Here is a 13,459-nt window from a genome sequence, read left to right as displayed (position 1 = left end):
TAGCTAACAATTGGTGAGGGCTTACTATGTCCCTGGCACTGTTGAGAGGTTTAAATGCATTGTTTCAGATAATCCTCACAGCAGATCAATGAGGTATCTCCATTTTATAGACAACGAAATTGAGGCCTAGAGAGCTTAAAGGATTTTCCATCTTCACACCTGCAACTGGACCCAGGTCTGAATGATGATAAATACCATATACTTTTGTGATCTCCTCTTGAAGGCAAGGCTCCTGTCTGCTCATATTTGTTTCTTTCACAAGCTCACTCATTCAGCAAAAAATGTGTTGAGCATCTATTATGTGTCAGGCCTGTTCTAGGTACCATATTTGGTGTATAATAGCTTCCAGCCAACTTGAAAGTGGGCCAGGTAGCCTTCAACTCTGAGAATTAACAAGGCCACGAGTCTGTGTCTGGGTTACTGCAGGGAATAAGACTTATTTTAATCTGCACTCTGGACACCATCCTTCCAACCCCAGCCAGCTGTGGGCTGTTCAGGGAGCATATGTCTTCCAAGTGTTTTGAGGCTGTAGGGAGGGAACTGTTTCAAGAGCAGCCTGGTCCTGGTCCCATGCTGAAGCCAGGCCTTTGTCATCAGTGAGCAGAGAAGCACCTGCAGGGTGGGATGCCCTGCCAGAGCCCTAATTGAATCTAGTTGGCACTCCCCAGGAAGTGTGATAATTCCAACTGGCATTTGCCTGGCACTTGAGAAAGGTGCAAAAATCCCTGTTAGCCAACACAAAGACCAAAGACATCTCCCTCTGCCAAGCACGGAGGCTGGGGGCTGGGAGCCAGGCAGAGACACTGCTGGGTTCCCCTCCTGTTTCCGCCTTTTTCTCTGCCAGGCTTGCTGTGCTTTGGGCGAGTTGCTACCTTTTCTGGTCTCCAGGGCACCTCCCTTTCATACTAGGGAATGGCCCCCGCCCCCCCCACCTGATGTGTGCTTCATTTAGGTGGCATGATGCTTTCCCTCATCCTGTCTTTCATTCTCCTGAACTTTGGTCCATGGATGGGGACAGGGGGATGGCAGTGGGGTGTCCAAAGAGCCCTGTTGAATCTTTTACATTTCTGTGTTAAGTAATTCTGATGAAGGTTTTATCTAGGGAGGAGGTTGAAACCACAGATTAGAACTAGTCTTATTTAGCGTGGTACATTGAAATCCATGCTATCTCATTATCACTGAAAGGTGAGTTGCTCTGTAAGATGGTAGCAGCAATAAACAGCAGCAAAAGCTTGCATGAGTGCTTGACAAAATTTAATATTCACACCAGCCCTGTGAGTCAGAGGTTAGCCTCATTTTACAGATAGAGACATGCTTAGAAAACTCAAAGACACTTGCCCAAAATCACAAAACTAGCATGTTGGGGAGCTTGGGTTTCCTCTCAAATAGTCTTTTTGGAGTCTGCTATCTTAATCATGTGATACATCTTTTCCAAAGGATATGAATTATTTAAAAGTTTTAAATGCTGTTTTCTAACCTGAGCACAGTAGTGCATGCCTGTAATCCCAGCAACTCAGGAGGATTTGCAAGTTCAAGGCCAGCCTCAGCAATTTAGCAAGGCCCTAAGCAGCTTAGTGAGACCTTGTCTCAAAGTAAAAATAAAAAAGGGGGCTGGGGATGTGGCTTAGTGGGTAAGCACCCACTGAGTTCAATCCCCAGTACCAAAAAAAAAGAAAAAAAAAGCTGTTTTCTAAAGGAGGCAATAGGAAACTAATTTAATTTATTTCTGTGTTAGGCATTTTTACACATTATTTTATTTATACCCATTTTTCTGATGAGGAAAGGGACATTCTGAGAGGTTAAGTGACTTGTCTAAGATCACACAACCAGTAATTAATAGAGTTGGAAATTAAAGCTGGATTGTCCTGACCACGCTTTTCCATTTCACACTAATAGATAATCATAATCCTGGGGGCTGAACTCAAGGTTGAAAACGTCTTTCCTGGATTTTTCTACAGGTTTCTCTCTTCCTCTTTCCTGTGAACAGCCTCATTTCGTCCACATTCTTACAAGTGTTTTTCAATCTTGGTTTTTTCTTGATCTGTCTTCTGCCCCAGCCAAAGACACATCAGAGTTTTGTTCTGGAACCTGGGGCTCCTGGAATGGGCAGATGGGAGGAGATCGCCTGTGGTGGGGAATGGAACAGTTTGCTCTGTGTGTTCCTTCAGCTTCCTTTTGACCCCATTCCCATCTCCCATCCCAGCAGGCTTGTCAGGCAGTGGCTCTGTGAAGAGCTGGGCCTGCCAAGCCCCCGGGGGAGAGGGCTTTGGTCAAAGGCTCCACTGGACCTTGAGCTCTAAAGGCTGCAACCTCCTGCAGGTTTCTCTGTTCTCATTAATCTGTATTCCCAACTCCTTCTCAGCCTGCCCCCTACACCTCCCACCCCTGCGGGGTGAGATGAACAGCCAAGTCACGATTTCCCTTAGTACTTCTTTTGTGCTTCTTACATGATCCTTTTTCCTTGGTGGCAACTCCTGCCTCAGGGAACACCAGGGATAGGATTCCCAGTGAGTGAAAGCACAGAAGATGGGAAACATTCTCTCCTTTCCTCCATCTTTCTGTGCTTGATCCCCATTCCTGCAGAAATGGATGTCTAACAAGAGGAATGTCCTAGGTGTTTCCCTGATATCAGTTCTCAGGGCTAAAGGGCTGTGATTCCCACACCTGGTTGCTGTTCATTAGGACCACCAGGAAGCTTTGAAAATGGTACTGTTTCTGGGTTCTCCTCCAGCCCTTGATATTCTGTCTCAATTGGGGATGCTGACTCTGAGGTAGTTCACTTGCCTATGGGTCCCCCGACCTTACAATGTGAAGGAAAATGGGCACTTGGGTATGGCTGAGTATGATGTGGGAAGCAACAGGCAAAGAGATGGAGGGTGGTGGTGATGGTTAGAGGGCAGGGAAACTCCAAGGCTGTGGAGCATTGGTTTATGGGGGAACTGGAGGCTGCTTTTAGTGGAAGAAAACCATGGGGGCTGGAGGATTTGGGGGTCCTGAGTAGGCTAAGCAGAAGGCACAGATAAGACTGTTCAGTGTCCCTCTGTAAGGACACCTGCCTGGGCAATGTCTGCATCCACAGTTGGTGCTCCCTGGTGGTGCACTGTTTCCTGAAGGGAGGGTGCCTGGGGAGGGTCTGGAGCCACAGGACCCCATCTCCTGCAGCTCTGAAGAGTTGCTTACTCCTGTTGCCTTGATATTCTTTCTCATCGGGATGTTATTCTAGCTGTTAGAACTAAATCACAACATGCAAAGCGGGGTCAGCCAGCTGCAATAACAACAGCAATAACCATGCCTCGGCTTAGCTGGATAGGTATTTTCCATATGCATTTCTGTTCTTCCTTGAGACTTCTTGTGAGTGGAGGATCACTCTCCCTGCTTTTCAGACAGAGGATTTTGAGAAGGAGGAACAAAGCTACATGCTTGAGATGGCCCTGATATCCAGGACCCACAGCCCTAGGGAGCCTGTACCTGGATCCCTTCCCTGCTGGTCACAGTGCTATGAGAACCTGGAATAGGAGAGAGTGGGGGCAGAACCCAGGTTTTGTTTCCCATTATAGAACACTTGACCTCAAACCTAGCTTTGTTCTAGAGCTTTGCCCTATCCTCCTAGGCCTTCCACCAGGGTCCTGTGGTCTTGTTCTTTGAATGCCTAGTGCCTGTTTCATCTTGGTGGTTCCCAAGATACTCCATCCAGGGGCCCAGAGAGAAGAGCCACTGGGTCTGTGGGGTTGGCAGAAAGTGCCGGCAATGACTGAGAGCAGGTTCTCACCATCCCTAGGCAGCATCTGGCTCATGCCTGTGTCTTCCCTTGGAGGCCCAGTGGCCTGGCTCCCTGGAGTTCAGCTTTCTTCTGCCTTTGCAGGTGTGGATGGACGCTGGCACCCAGATCTTCTTCTCCTTTGCCATCTGTTTGGGCTGCCTCACAGCCCTGGGCAGCTACAACAAGTATCACAACAACTGCTACAGGTGATTGGGAGAGTGGGACCTGAACCACACGCCTATATCTCTGATGTCTCCCTAGCCATGCTAGACCAGGGTTGAGCTGCACCAGCTCCTGCATTGCCCCCTATCTGTACCCCCCAGTTTCCAATACCACAGAGCTATGGGGGGGGGGTTTAGAAGGTGTAGAGGGATTGCTTCTGAAAAAGGTGGAATAGTAGTGGGAGACCAAAAGAGGGACCTAGCCCATCCTGGCTGATTCAGAGGTCAGTGGGATCTGGAGTTATAGTTAAGCCAGACTGAGAAGCAATATCACACAGTGGAGCCCTGGTCTTGCCTGCTTAGTTTGCCCCAGCAGACACTGAATCAATACCCATTTTCACTTCATCTCTTGGGCATTCTTCCCCTAGGCCCCTCCCTCACTTTCTGTCCTCTCCCCAGTATTCCTTCCTGCCTCCCTGGTTCATGCTCAGAGAATCTAAGCCAATTTTAGTTTAGCTGAAATATAGCAGGAAAAAAAATCCTATCATGCATTTCAAAATCAAACCTAGATGCCCAAGAATTATTTGTTTGTTTCTTTGTTTTAAATGATCCATGTCCATGTCAGAAGGAATTATATCAGAGTTGCAATGACTTCAAGAAGCGTGGAAGCAGTATGACAGGGAGGGGAGGCTGTGTGGCAGTTGGTAATATTTAGATTTACATTTTACTTCCTCTGAGCACCATTCTTTTAGGATGATGTGTTAGTCAGCTTTTTGTTGCTGTGGCAAACACCTAAGAAAAACAACTCAGAGGAAGATAGATTTATTTTGGTTTGTGGTTTCAGAGGTTTCAGTTGGTGGTTTGCAGGCTCCATTGCTTTGTGTCTGAGGTGAAGCAGAGCATCATGGCGGAAAGGCATGGCAGAGGAAAGCTGTCAGCACGTGGCAGCCAGGAAGCCGAGAGAGCAGGAGTGTGGGGACGAGAGGAACGACTAGGGACAAGATATAGACACCAAGGGCATGTCCCCAGTAGTCCATTCAGCTATCAATGGATTAATCCACTGGTGAGGTCAGAGCCCTCATGATGCAGTCACTTGCCCCAAACCCCTCCTCTGAGCATTGCTGCACTGGGAACCAAGGTTTTAAACACATGAGTCTGTGGGGGATACTTCATGTACAAATGATAACAGACCACCTTGATTTACTCTACATTTGAGCAAGCTTTGGGGGGCCAGGGGAGTGGGGCAGAGCTGACCCTTTGAATAGTCATCTGAATTCTGCTAGGCCTCTGCGAAGATGCCAGGATGAGTATCTGCCAGGAGGGGTTGTGTTTCCCGGGGGATCCTGTTGCAGACTGAGACTCTGAGAGCCCCTTTCTGACCTGGCCTGTTGCCTTCTTCTCCCATCTGCCCCCACACAGGGACTGCATTGCCCTCTGCTTCCTCAACAGTGGCACCAGCTTTGTGGCCGGGTTTGCCATCTTCTCCATCCTGGGATTCATGTCTCAGGAGCAGGGGGTGCCTATTTCTGAGGTTGCTGAGTCAGGTGAGTATTGCTGGGAAGCGCTGAAGGCACTGGATTCTGTGAGCCTGGTTTGAAACTTTGGCAATCAGGATCCAGAGGTGATGGCCAAGAAGTTTCAGATTTTGGAGCATTTTAGATTTTAGATATTCAAATTAGGGATATTCAACTGGTCAAGCTTATGCAAATATCCCCCAAATCCCAACACTTCTGGTTCCTAGCATTTCATCTGAGGGATGCTCAACCTGAATGTGTCAAGCACGGTGTGAGGCATTTGCATGAAGCATGTGATATAAACCTGTTCCCAGTATGGGAACTGACACTTGAAGAAGCAGATGATGGTCCAAGATCACAGTGGTACTTTTTATTTTTCAGAGGAAGTTTCTTATGGACAAACCAGGCTCTGGCATGTGCATTTGTTCTTTGCCATTTGAGTCAACTGAGAACAACATTCATATTTTGAGAATACCATGTGTGTCAATGGTATTCTAAAATTAATGCCAGTTTACTTACTGTAGGGTGAGAAGCCCCAGGCCAAATATAGCTCTAGAGGTATTTTCTTTGGTACCATCTACTTCCTAAACACATTGTGATTGCCCTCAGCTGGACCATGATTGTTCCCTTTCTCACCAGGCCCTACCTACAACTTCCTCTTATTTTACAGTGAATTAGCTTCACATAGTTATATGGCCTGCTGGTTCCTGAACTCACTCCAAGTTTGGAACCTCTGGTTTGGAGCAGTAGATCTGGAGGCCCATCACTCTTTTACAAAAAGTCCTTTGTATCTAGGGTCTCTAGGTTCTATTCTTGCCAGTGAGAATGTGACGGGTGGTGCTCTGGAAATTCAGGGCTCCGGTGGAGGTTTGGGTGGCTTGTCCTGGGCCAGGAAGGTGGTGATGATGGTAACTTTGGGGTTTCCTCCAACTCTGTTATTCCAAGGTCCCCTACTGGGAGGCCCTGGGACACTGAGGCCTGGAGCTATGTCGCTCTGCTTCTGTTGTAGGCCCTGGCTTGGCCTTCATCGCCTACCCTCGGGCTGTGGTGATGCTGCCCTTCTCTCCCCTCTGGGCCTGCTGTTTCTTCTTCATGGTCGTTCTTCTGGGACTAGATAGCCAGGTATCAAGAGGTGGTCACCCAGAGCCTGAGAGATGAGTGGGTATGGGGGCGCTGGGGCAGGGGGCACAGAGAGTATGAGGTTGAGCTTTATTCCCCAAGGATCCTTAAGATAGTTGGGGACTGGGCAAATGTCAGAAGTGGACCCAGAGGAGCTTGTAGAGTAGGTCCACACTGACCACGCAAAGACTGCAGCTCTGGGGACTGGTGACAGGAAGGCTGGCAGGCCTGACCCTAGGAAGTAAGAAGCCAGAGCTGGCTGACAGGCTTATTGTGGGAGCTCTCTTTCCCTCCAATTCTTTTGCCCTCTCATCCAGTTTGTGTGCGTAGAGAGCCTGGTGACGGCGCTGGTGGACATGTATCCCCGGATGTTCCGCAAGAAGAACCGAAGGGAGATCCTCATCCTTGCGGTGTCTGTCGTCTCCTTCCTGGTTGGGCTGGTCATGCTCACAGAGGTGAGGGTCTGGAAGGCCGGGAGGGGGGACCTGGTGAGGAGGAGGAGCCAAGAGGACCGTTTCTGTCAGGTGGGGCAGGCTGCTAGGGTTCCAGGTCACAGGACAGGCCTTCTTAAGGGAGTCAGGGCACCTCTTCCCCCTCCCCCACTCCCCACCCAGAAGAGATGGCTGAAGGGTAACTTGGCTCCATGGTGAAAACTTATGGAAGGGATGGACAGGAAGTCCTCTAGAGTGGCCTCTCTAGCAAGAGGGTATGATGAGGCGTCCGGGGGTAAATCCATTGTTTCCTCTGGCTAATCTCCTTCCTTCCAGGGTGGCATGTACGTGTTTCAGCTCTTTGACTACTACGCAGCCAGTGGCATGTGCCTCCTGTTTGTGGCCATCTTTGAGTCTCTTTGTGTGGCTTGGGTTTATGGTGAGTGGCTTTCCCCGCTGGGTCCCAACTCTAACTCCAGTGCTCTCCTTCACCCCAGGGCCCTTAGACCAAGGGGAGATATTTATAGCTCTCACCACCTTTCCCCAGACTCCACCCTACCCAACCTCAAGTCTCAATCCCCAGAGTCTGCCTTTGGAAGGACCTTGCCCACACACCTGTCATAGCACACCTGGACCATTTCAGATGGGTCCACATCCTGTCTCATCCCAGCCTTCTCATCTTGTAACCACCTTTAATAACCAGGAAGTGTCGCCTCTCCCTGAGCCAAGTACTACTGGCTGCTCCCATAATATCTTTTATTTACTGGTCCTGGCCCATCCTAGTCTGTGGCCCCTTTCCTGACTCTTCAGATGCTGGAGAATGTCCTTTCTCCCCCTTCCTTCTTCTCTTCTCCGTGGTAGGAGCCAGGCGCTTCTATGACAACATTGAAGATATGATTGGGTACAGGCCATGGCCTCTTATCAAATATGGTTGGCTCTTTTTCACGCCAGCTGTGTGCACGGTAAGGTAGTCCTCAAGAGGTAAAGACAGATGAAGGAAGCGAGAGATGGTGGTGGCTGCAGGGTGGAGGTCATTAGCTCTTGAGTGGACTTCTCCCTAGGAGTTGACAATCACCTTAGATTTTTCACTCCTCCCCCCTGTTGGAGCTTAGAAAACTACAGCAAGATAGATTCTTCCTTTTCATTTCAAGGAGGGATACACTGAGGTACAGGCTGTTAGACAGTTTGATCAACAGCCCAGTGCGAGTCTCAAGTCACAGTCAGAACTGAAGCCCAAGGGTTGGGCTACTCGGAATAATGTTGATAACCATGGCGGTCATAATAGCAGTAGTTACAGAGCATGAACTTTGTGCCTGGCACAAAGAGTTTCGCACAAGAACCCTGACTACCAATGACACTCATTTTACAGATGAAATTGAAGCTAAAGAGGTGAAGCACCTTACTCAGCCAGAAAGTCATAGAAAGCAAGGACTCAAACTTGCTCCAGAGTTTGAGCCTTAAACTATGATGTGATGTGCTCTGGCTTCATCTGCTTCTGTCAGGAGTCCCCAGAGCCCCCACTGTGTGTACAATATAAATGAGGAAAGAGGGAGAGGGAGGTATGATCACTACCAGGAGGTACTCATCGCCCAAACTCCTGAGTAGGAGATATAAACACCTTAAAGCACCCAGCAGACATACAGTCATGTCCTAAAGGTGCCCAGGGACACAAGCTCCCTGGAGTGACATGGTGTGTGCCCTGGAAGTACAGATTGGGGACGTGGATTTTGAGCAGAATATGGGTGGAGATTGGAGACTGGTCCAGATAAACCTGGATGCAAATCCTACAGGCCAGCTGTGGGGAGAGGGGAATGAGGACTGAAGACACGGTTTCTCCTCCACCACATCCTCTTTCTTTTCCTCTTCCACCCCAAGGCCACCTTCCTGTTCTCCCTGGTCAAGTACACTCCACTGACCTACAACAAGAAGTACACATACCCATGGTGGGGTGATGCCCTGGGCTGGCTCCTGGCTCTGTCCTCCATGGTCTGCATTCCTGCCTGGAGCTTCTACAAACTCAGCACTCTCAAGGGCCCCTTCAGAGAGGTATGGAGGAAAGCAGTCAGAGCTCGGCACCTTGTTGGGTGAGGAAGGCCCCTGGATGACGGTGGGCTGCCTGCAGGGGTAGGAGCTGGTGCACAGAGGAGCCAGTGGCTGGTGTGGGTGCAAGACTATGATGATAGGCCTGGTACCTGGAGGTAAGTTTATGGGGCTGCAGGCAGACTTGGATGATCAGGGGTTCTGGCAGACAGCCCCCCACTCCACCATGTGACAACTACCTCCACTGTCCTTGCAGAGAATCCGCCAGCTCACATGTGCAGCTGAGGACCTGCCCAAATGGAACCAAGGAGGACCCCCTGCCCCTGCCACACACACAACGTCACTTCTCAGAACGTCACTCAAAGAACCTGAGTCTCACTGCTAGGGTCCAGACTCTCAGATGGTGCCTGTGAGCTGGGGTGTGGGGCCAACTGCAGGAGCAGGGGGCAAATGTAGTCCTTCTCTGCTTCTCTGCTCCCCACCTGGGGCAGACAAGACAAAAGAGATTTGCCAAAGAGCCCAAAAGATATTTGGGAATCTGGCTCCTGCACTAGGGGCCTTCCACTCCAACTTCCCTGCTCCAGGGGTGGTCTGAACAGTTGTGAGATGCCAGTACCAAGAGGACCCCTATGAGGCAGCTTGGGAAGCTAGCTGGGTGCGGGCTGGCGGGGTGGGAGCATGGCTGGCGTCCGGCCTTCTACCCTTTATTCCATTAAACCCATCTTCCCACTGACTCTCGCAGTTCTGTCTGGTTTCTGCCCTCTGCCTTGTGCCTTGGCCACCTTCCCACTTTGAATCTGGGGCTGTTGGACCCTTCCTCTCCCTTCCCTCACCTTCCCTCGGTGAGTTCTCCTTGTGGACCACATAGCAGAGGGTATTGCTGTGGTGGGAGGGTGACAGGGCCAAGCCACAACCCTTCATTATCAGACATTTGGACGAGAGGAAGCTTCCACACCTCCCCCATGCTTCCCTTCTCTCCTCCTTTGCTTTGCAGGATAAGAAAGGAGATGGAGGCAAGGATAGGGGAGCCCTGGGCACTAGCTACAGGAAAGTAAAAGCCTGGTTGCAGCTTCTTGCCTGCATTCCCTTTGCTGTGTCCTTGCCTGCCCTTGAAGTTGGTCTGTGCGTGCCCACCCAAGACCTGGTGCTGGGGACTAAGAGAGGGCCAGCAGGCCTTGCCATTGCCCATGGGAGGAGGGAAGGGAGAGCCTTGGCAGAGGAGGGCACTCCCCCAGCTCTGCCAGTAGAGGGATCCCACCGCCCCAGGATGGCCTTGCTCCTTTTATGTTTTGCAAAAGGATGCTGTCACCATTAAATGTGGCCACAAGGGGGTGGCACTGCCATGACCTCCACTTCACTGTCAGAGCCTAAGTTGTAGAGATGAACCCCTAGGGTTAGGCTGCAAAGAGGGTCCAGGTGGAAGGCAAAGTCCAGTCATGGTGATTTGAGTCCCTTTCAGGAGATTCACAAATGGTAAAATATGGCGTGAAAATCACTGCCTGGCTCAAGAATCAGGAGCTAGGGTTCTGGTCCTGACTTGCCTCTAACTTGCCGTTTGTCTGTGTGGAAGCTCCTTGGACTTCATGTTCATTTTTCAGATGCACCATGCACTGCACCTACAACCCCATCCAGTTGCATTCATCTGTGCATCTGTCTGTTGTAGGGCTCAGATGAGGCCATGGGTGTGAGAGTCCTTTCAGTCTTTTGATGCCAATGAGTGTGAGGTCACTAAACATTTGGGGAGATGGGTGAGGGGAGGTTCTCTGGCCATCCAGGAGTGGGGAGCTGACAGGTACTACTGTGAGAAATGCTGCTGGTTTGAGGTCAGAGTTGAGAGCAGCAGTTCCTGCACTTGGTTTAGGCCAAGGGAGGGGACAAGACGAGAGTGGGGGTGGAGGAGGGCTGTTTTTGTCCCCATCTGCTTTCCTTGCCTGGAATGGCAGAGACAATTTCCAGAGGAAGAGAGCACCACAGGATGGGGAACCTCCCTTGTCCAAAGGCTACACCTGTTAGAGAAGCAGGTGGGGAGAGTCTTGGGCAGGTGATAGCAAACAGCAGAAGCATGAATAACTGGAGATTTCCAAACTGAGGCTTAGTGCGGTAGCAAGCACTTGTTGGACACTTGGCTCACCAAGCTGCCTTGGGGCCTCAGACCTCATGCCTTAGACCTTACAAACAGATATATTTAGGTCTCTGATTCATACATGTGTGTACACACAGTTTCTCACTATCCTTAGACAAATGTCCACACGTGCACAAAGTTAGAGGCCCCACAGTCAGCTGAGCACACTCCTTTACTGAGACTTGCGGTCCTGACTTAGATCTTATTAGCTGTAAGACCTTGGGCAAGATAACCTCTTGGATCCTTAGTTTTCTCCTCTGAAAAATGAGGATAATACTGTTTATGTCATAGAAGTCACTGTCGTCCAGTAGAGAGAATAGTGGCAGCTGCCCTGGGGACACTCAAGCAAATCCCTTGTATTTACCCCACATTGGACTGTCAGTATAACAGAAAAGCCCAGGATGAAATGAGACATCCTTGCTGTCCACTAGCTTCACCCGCCCCAGACATTACGTTGCATTGGGCTCCATGAAGGAGAATACATATTTATTGAGTTAAACTTATTTGTTAGGAGGCAAGGGAGAGGCAGTCCTAAAAAAGTATTCAGCCTGTGGCCCAGCAGCCCTGCTCATCACAGTAGTATTGTCCAAGAAAAGCAGGACCTGAGCCTCCCTGCTTTAGCTTATTCCCCGGTCCTGGGAGAGCAAAGCCTTCCCAGGATAGGAAAGGTGGGGATCATGTTTTCCCCATCAAGTTGCATTCATCTGTCCATCTGTCTGTCAGTTCATCCATACATCCATGTAATCAGTAAAAACCAAGTGCCTACTGTGAGGCAGTATTGTATTAAATGCTAGCAGCAGAAACAAAGAATCATGAAATGAAACCCCTGACATTTATATATGTATGGTCTGGTAAATAGTATGCTGCATACTGCATAGATTTTTGGAACCAAGAGACCCAGATTCAAATCCCAGTTCTATTGTTGACTAATGATAAGCGACAAATCACTTAGCATATATTCTCCCTAGCATTCTCTTCTGTAAAATGGGGCTAATAATGCCTACATTTCAAGATTTCTAAGGGGATTTCATGAGGTAACATGTAAAGCACTGAGCCTGAGTTAGATGCTGATGAAACAAGCTCCACCCCGGGTCCTCTAAAAGCATGCCTGGAGTTAGAAGATGATGGTGTTGAGGACATTCTAGGGGGTACAGTAGTTTTTACTGCAGTGAGATCACTGTTCACTGGGTCATATTTCCCCTCAATCCAGGACTCTTCTCAGTATGGAAACAGTCCAGTCTTAGCTAGAATTTCTAGGATTCCTTCTTTTTGCAAAGACAGGGTTTCTGGCCTCCAGAATTTTCCAGTTGGTCTGAATACCCAGGGGAAAAGGATGGCTCAAAGTTAAGCCAACGAGACCCAGACCAGAGGCATCCAGGTAAGGGCAGGGAGGAATGAGGCAGAGAGGGCTTTCTCTTTGGGGGAAAAATCAAGCTCCACTCCCTGGGGAGAGAGGGAAAGAGAGTCAGGCTAGGCAAGAGGGTGAGTTTGGAGCAGCTGGATATTTTGTTTTCTAATAACGGTAACTAGGTAGTCTCCTGGACTCCAGTAACCCCTTTGCGATAAACTATGATCAATACATGTTGGACCCAATATTCAGAGACAGGGCAGGCACAGCAATGCAGATGGCACCATGACAGTTGGGCATGGGGGTAACACAAGTGTGGATTCTGGCTGGACCGGGTCCTCCTCTGCCAGAGCCAACCTTCAGCCTGACTTCTAGTATCACAGAGGCAAAGGGCACGAGAACTTAGACTCACTCTAGCTTTCCTTTGATGAGGGACCTCACAGAAGAGGCTGAGAGGGGCTGGAGGGATGTTGAGTAGGGGTGCTGGATGGAAAATTACAAACCAAGATTCTCACTTCACACCCCTCTGCTGCTGGGAAGTTCTAAAAGACAAAGAGGAAGCACATGTAAAGGGAAATTTCCCCTTCTCCCCACAACTTCCCCTCCCCCCACACCACCTGAAGCTGAAGAAACAGCTTTGTCTGGAAGAAGGCACTGTCCCTTCTGAATGAAGGGACATGGGACAGTCTTGTCCCCAGTGCCTTGAGGGCATGCTCAAGAGAGATGACGAGGGACTCGTTCTGGAGAAGCTCATGGGGCATGCAGCACAAGGCACATACTCCACACAGGCCCTTCAGCACTGCCGGCTGCCAGGCTATTCCAGAGAAATCCTAGCTGTGTACATCAGTGCCAAGAGGTGCTGCTTAGGACCAGACCCTCCATGTTCCGAGCCCCTGCTTCCAGAGGCATCATAACGAACACCAACAGCTTCCCTTGAGCTCTTGGGCTAGCCTAGGCAATGACC

The 13,459-nt window shown here is 49.7% G+C and overlaps 1 protein-coding gene across 1 annotated transcript in view; it reads left to right on the top strand.

Annotated features, from left to right (window-relative positions):
* Positions 1-10,193, top strand: part of SLC6A13 (solute carrier family 6 member 13) — a 39,380-nt gene extending 29,187 nt beyond the window's left edge. The window contains exons 8-15 of the mRNA XM_081310057.1: positions 3,863-3,966; positions 5,341-5,465; positions 6,445-6,557; positions 6,872-7,009; positions 7,322-7,424; positions 7,847-7,947; positions 8,861-9,031; positions 9,282-10,193. Coding sequence (XP_081166183.1) covers positions 3,863-3,966; positions 5,341-5,465; positions 6,445-6,557; positions 6,872-7,009; positions 7,322-7,424; positions 7,847-7,947; positions 8,861-9,031; positions 9,282-9,410 — 984 coding nt within the window. The 3' untranslated portion in view covers positions 9,411-10,193. The remainder of the gene's footprint in view (positions 1-3,862; positions 3,967-5,340; positions 5,466-6,444; positions 6,558-6,871; positions 7,010-7,321; positions 7,425-7,846; positions 7,948-8,860; positions 9,032-9,281) is intronic.
* Positions 10,194-13,459: the final 3,266 nt, after the last annotated feature.

The sequence above is a fragment of the Spermophilus citellus genome (genome assembly GCF_964194105.1).
Source record: "Spermophilus citellus genome assembly, chromosome: 10".
Lineage (NCBI taxonomy): Eukaryota > Metazoa > Chordata > Mammalia > Rodentia > Sciuridae > Spermophilus > Spermophilus citellus.
Note: the sequence above shows the minus strand (reverse complement) of the source record. Positions and strands in the feature narration are given on the sequence as shown.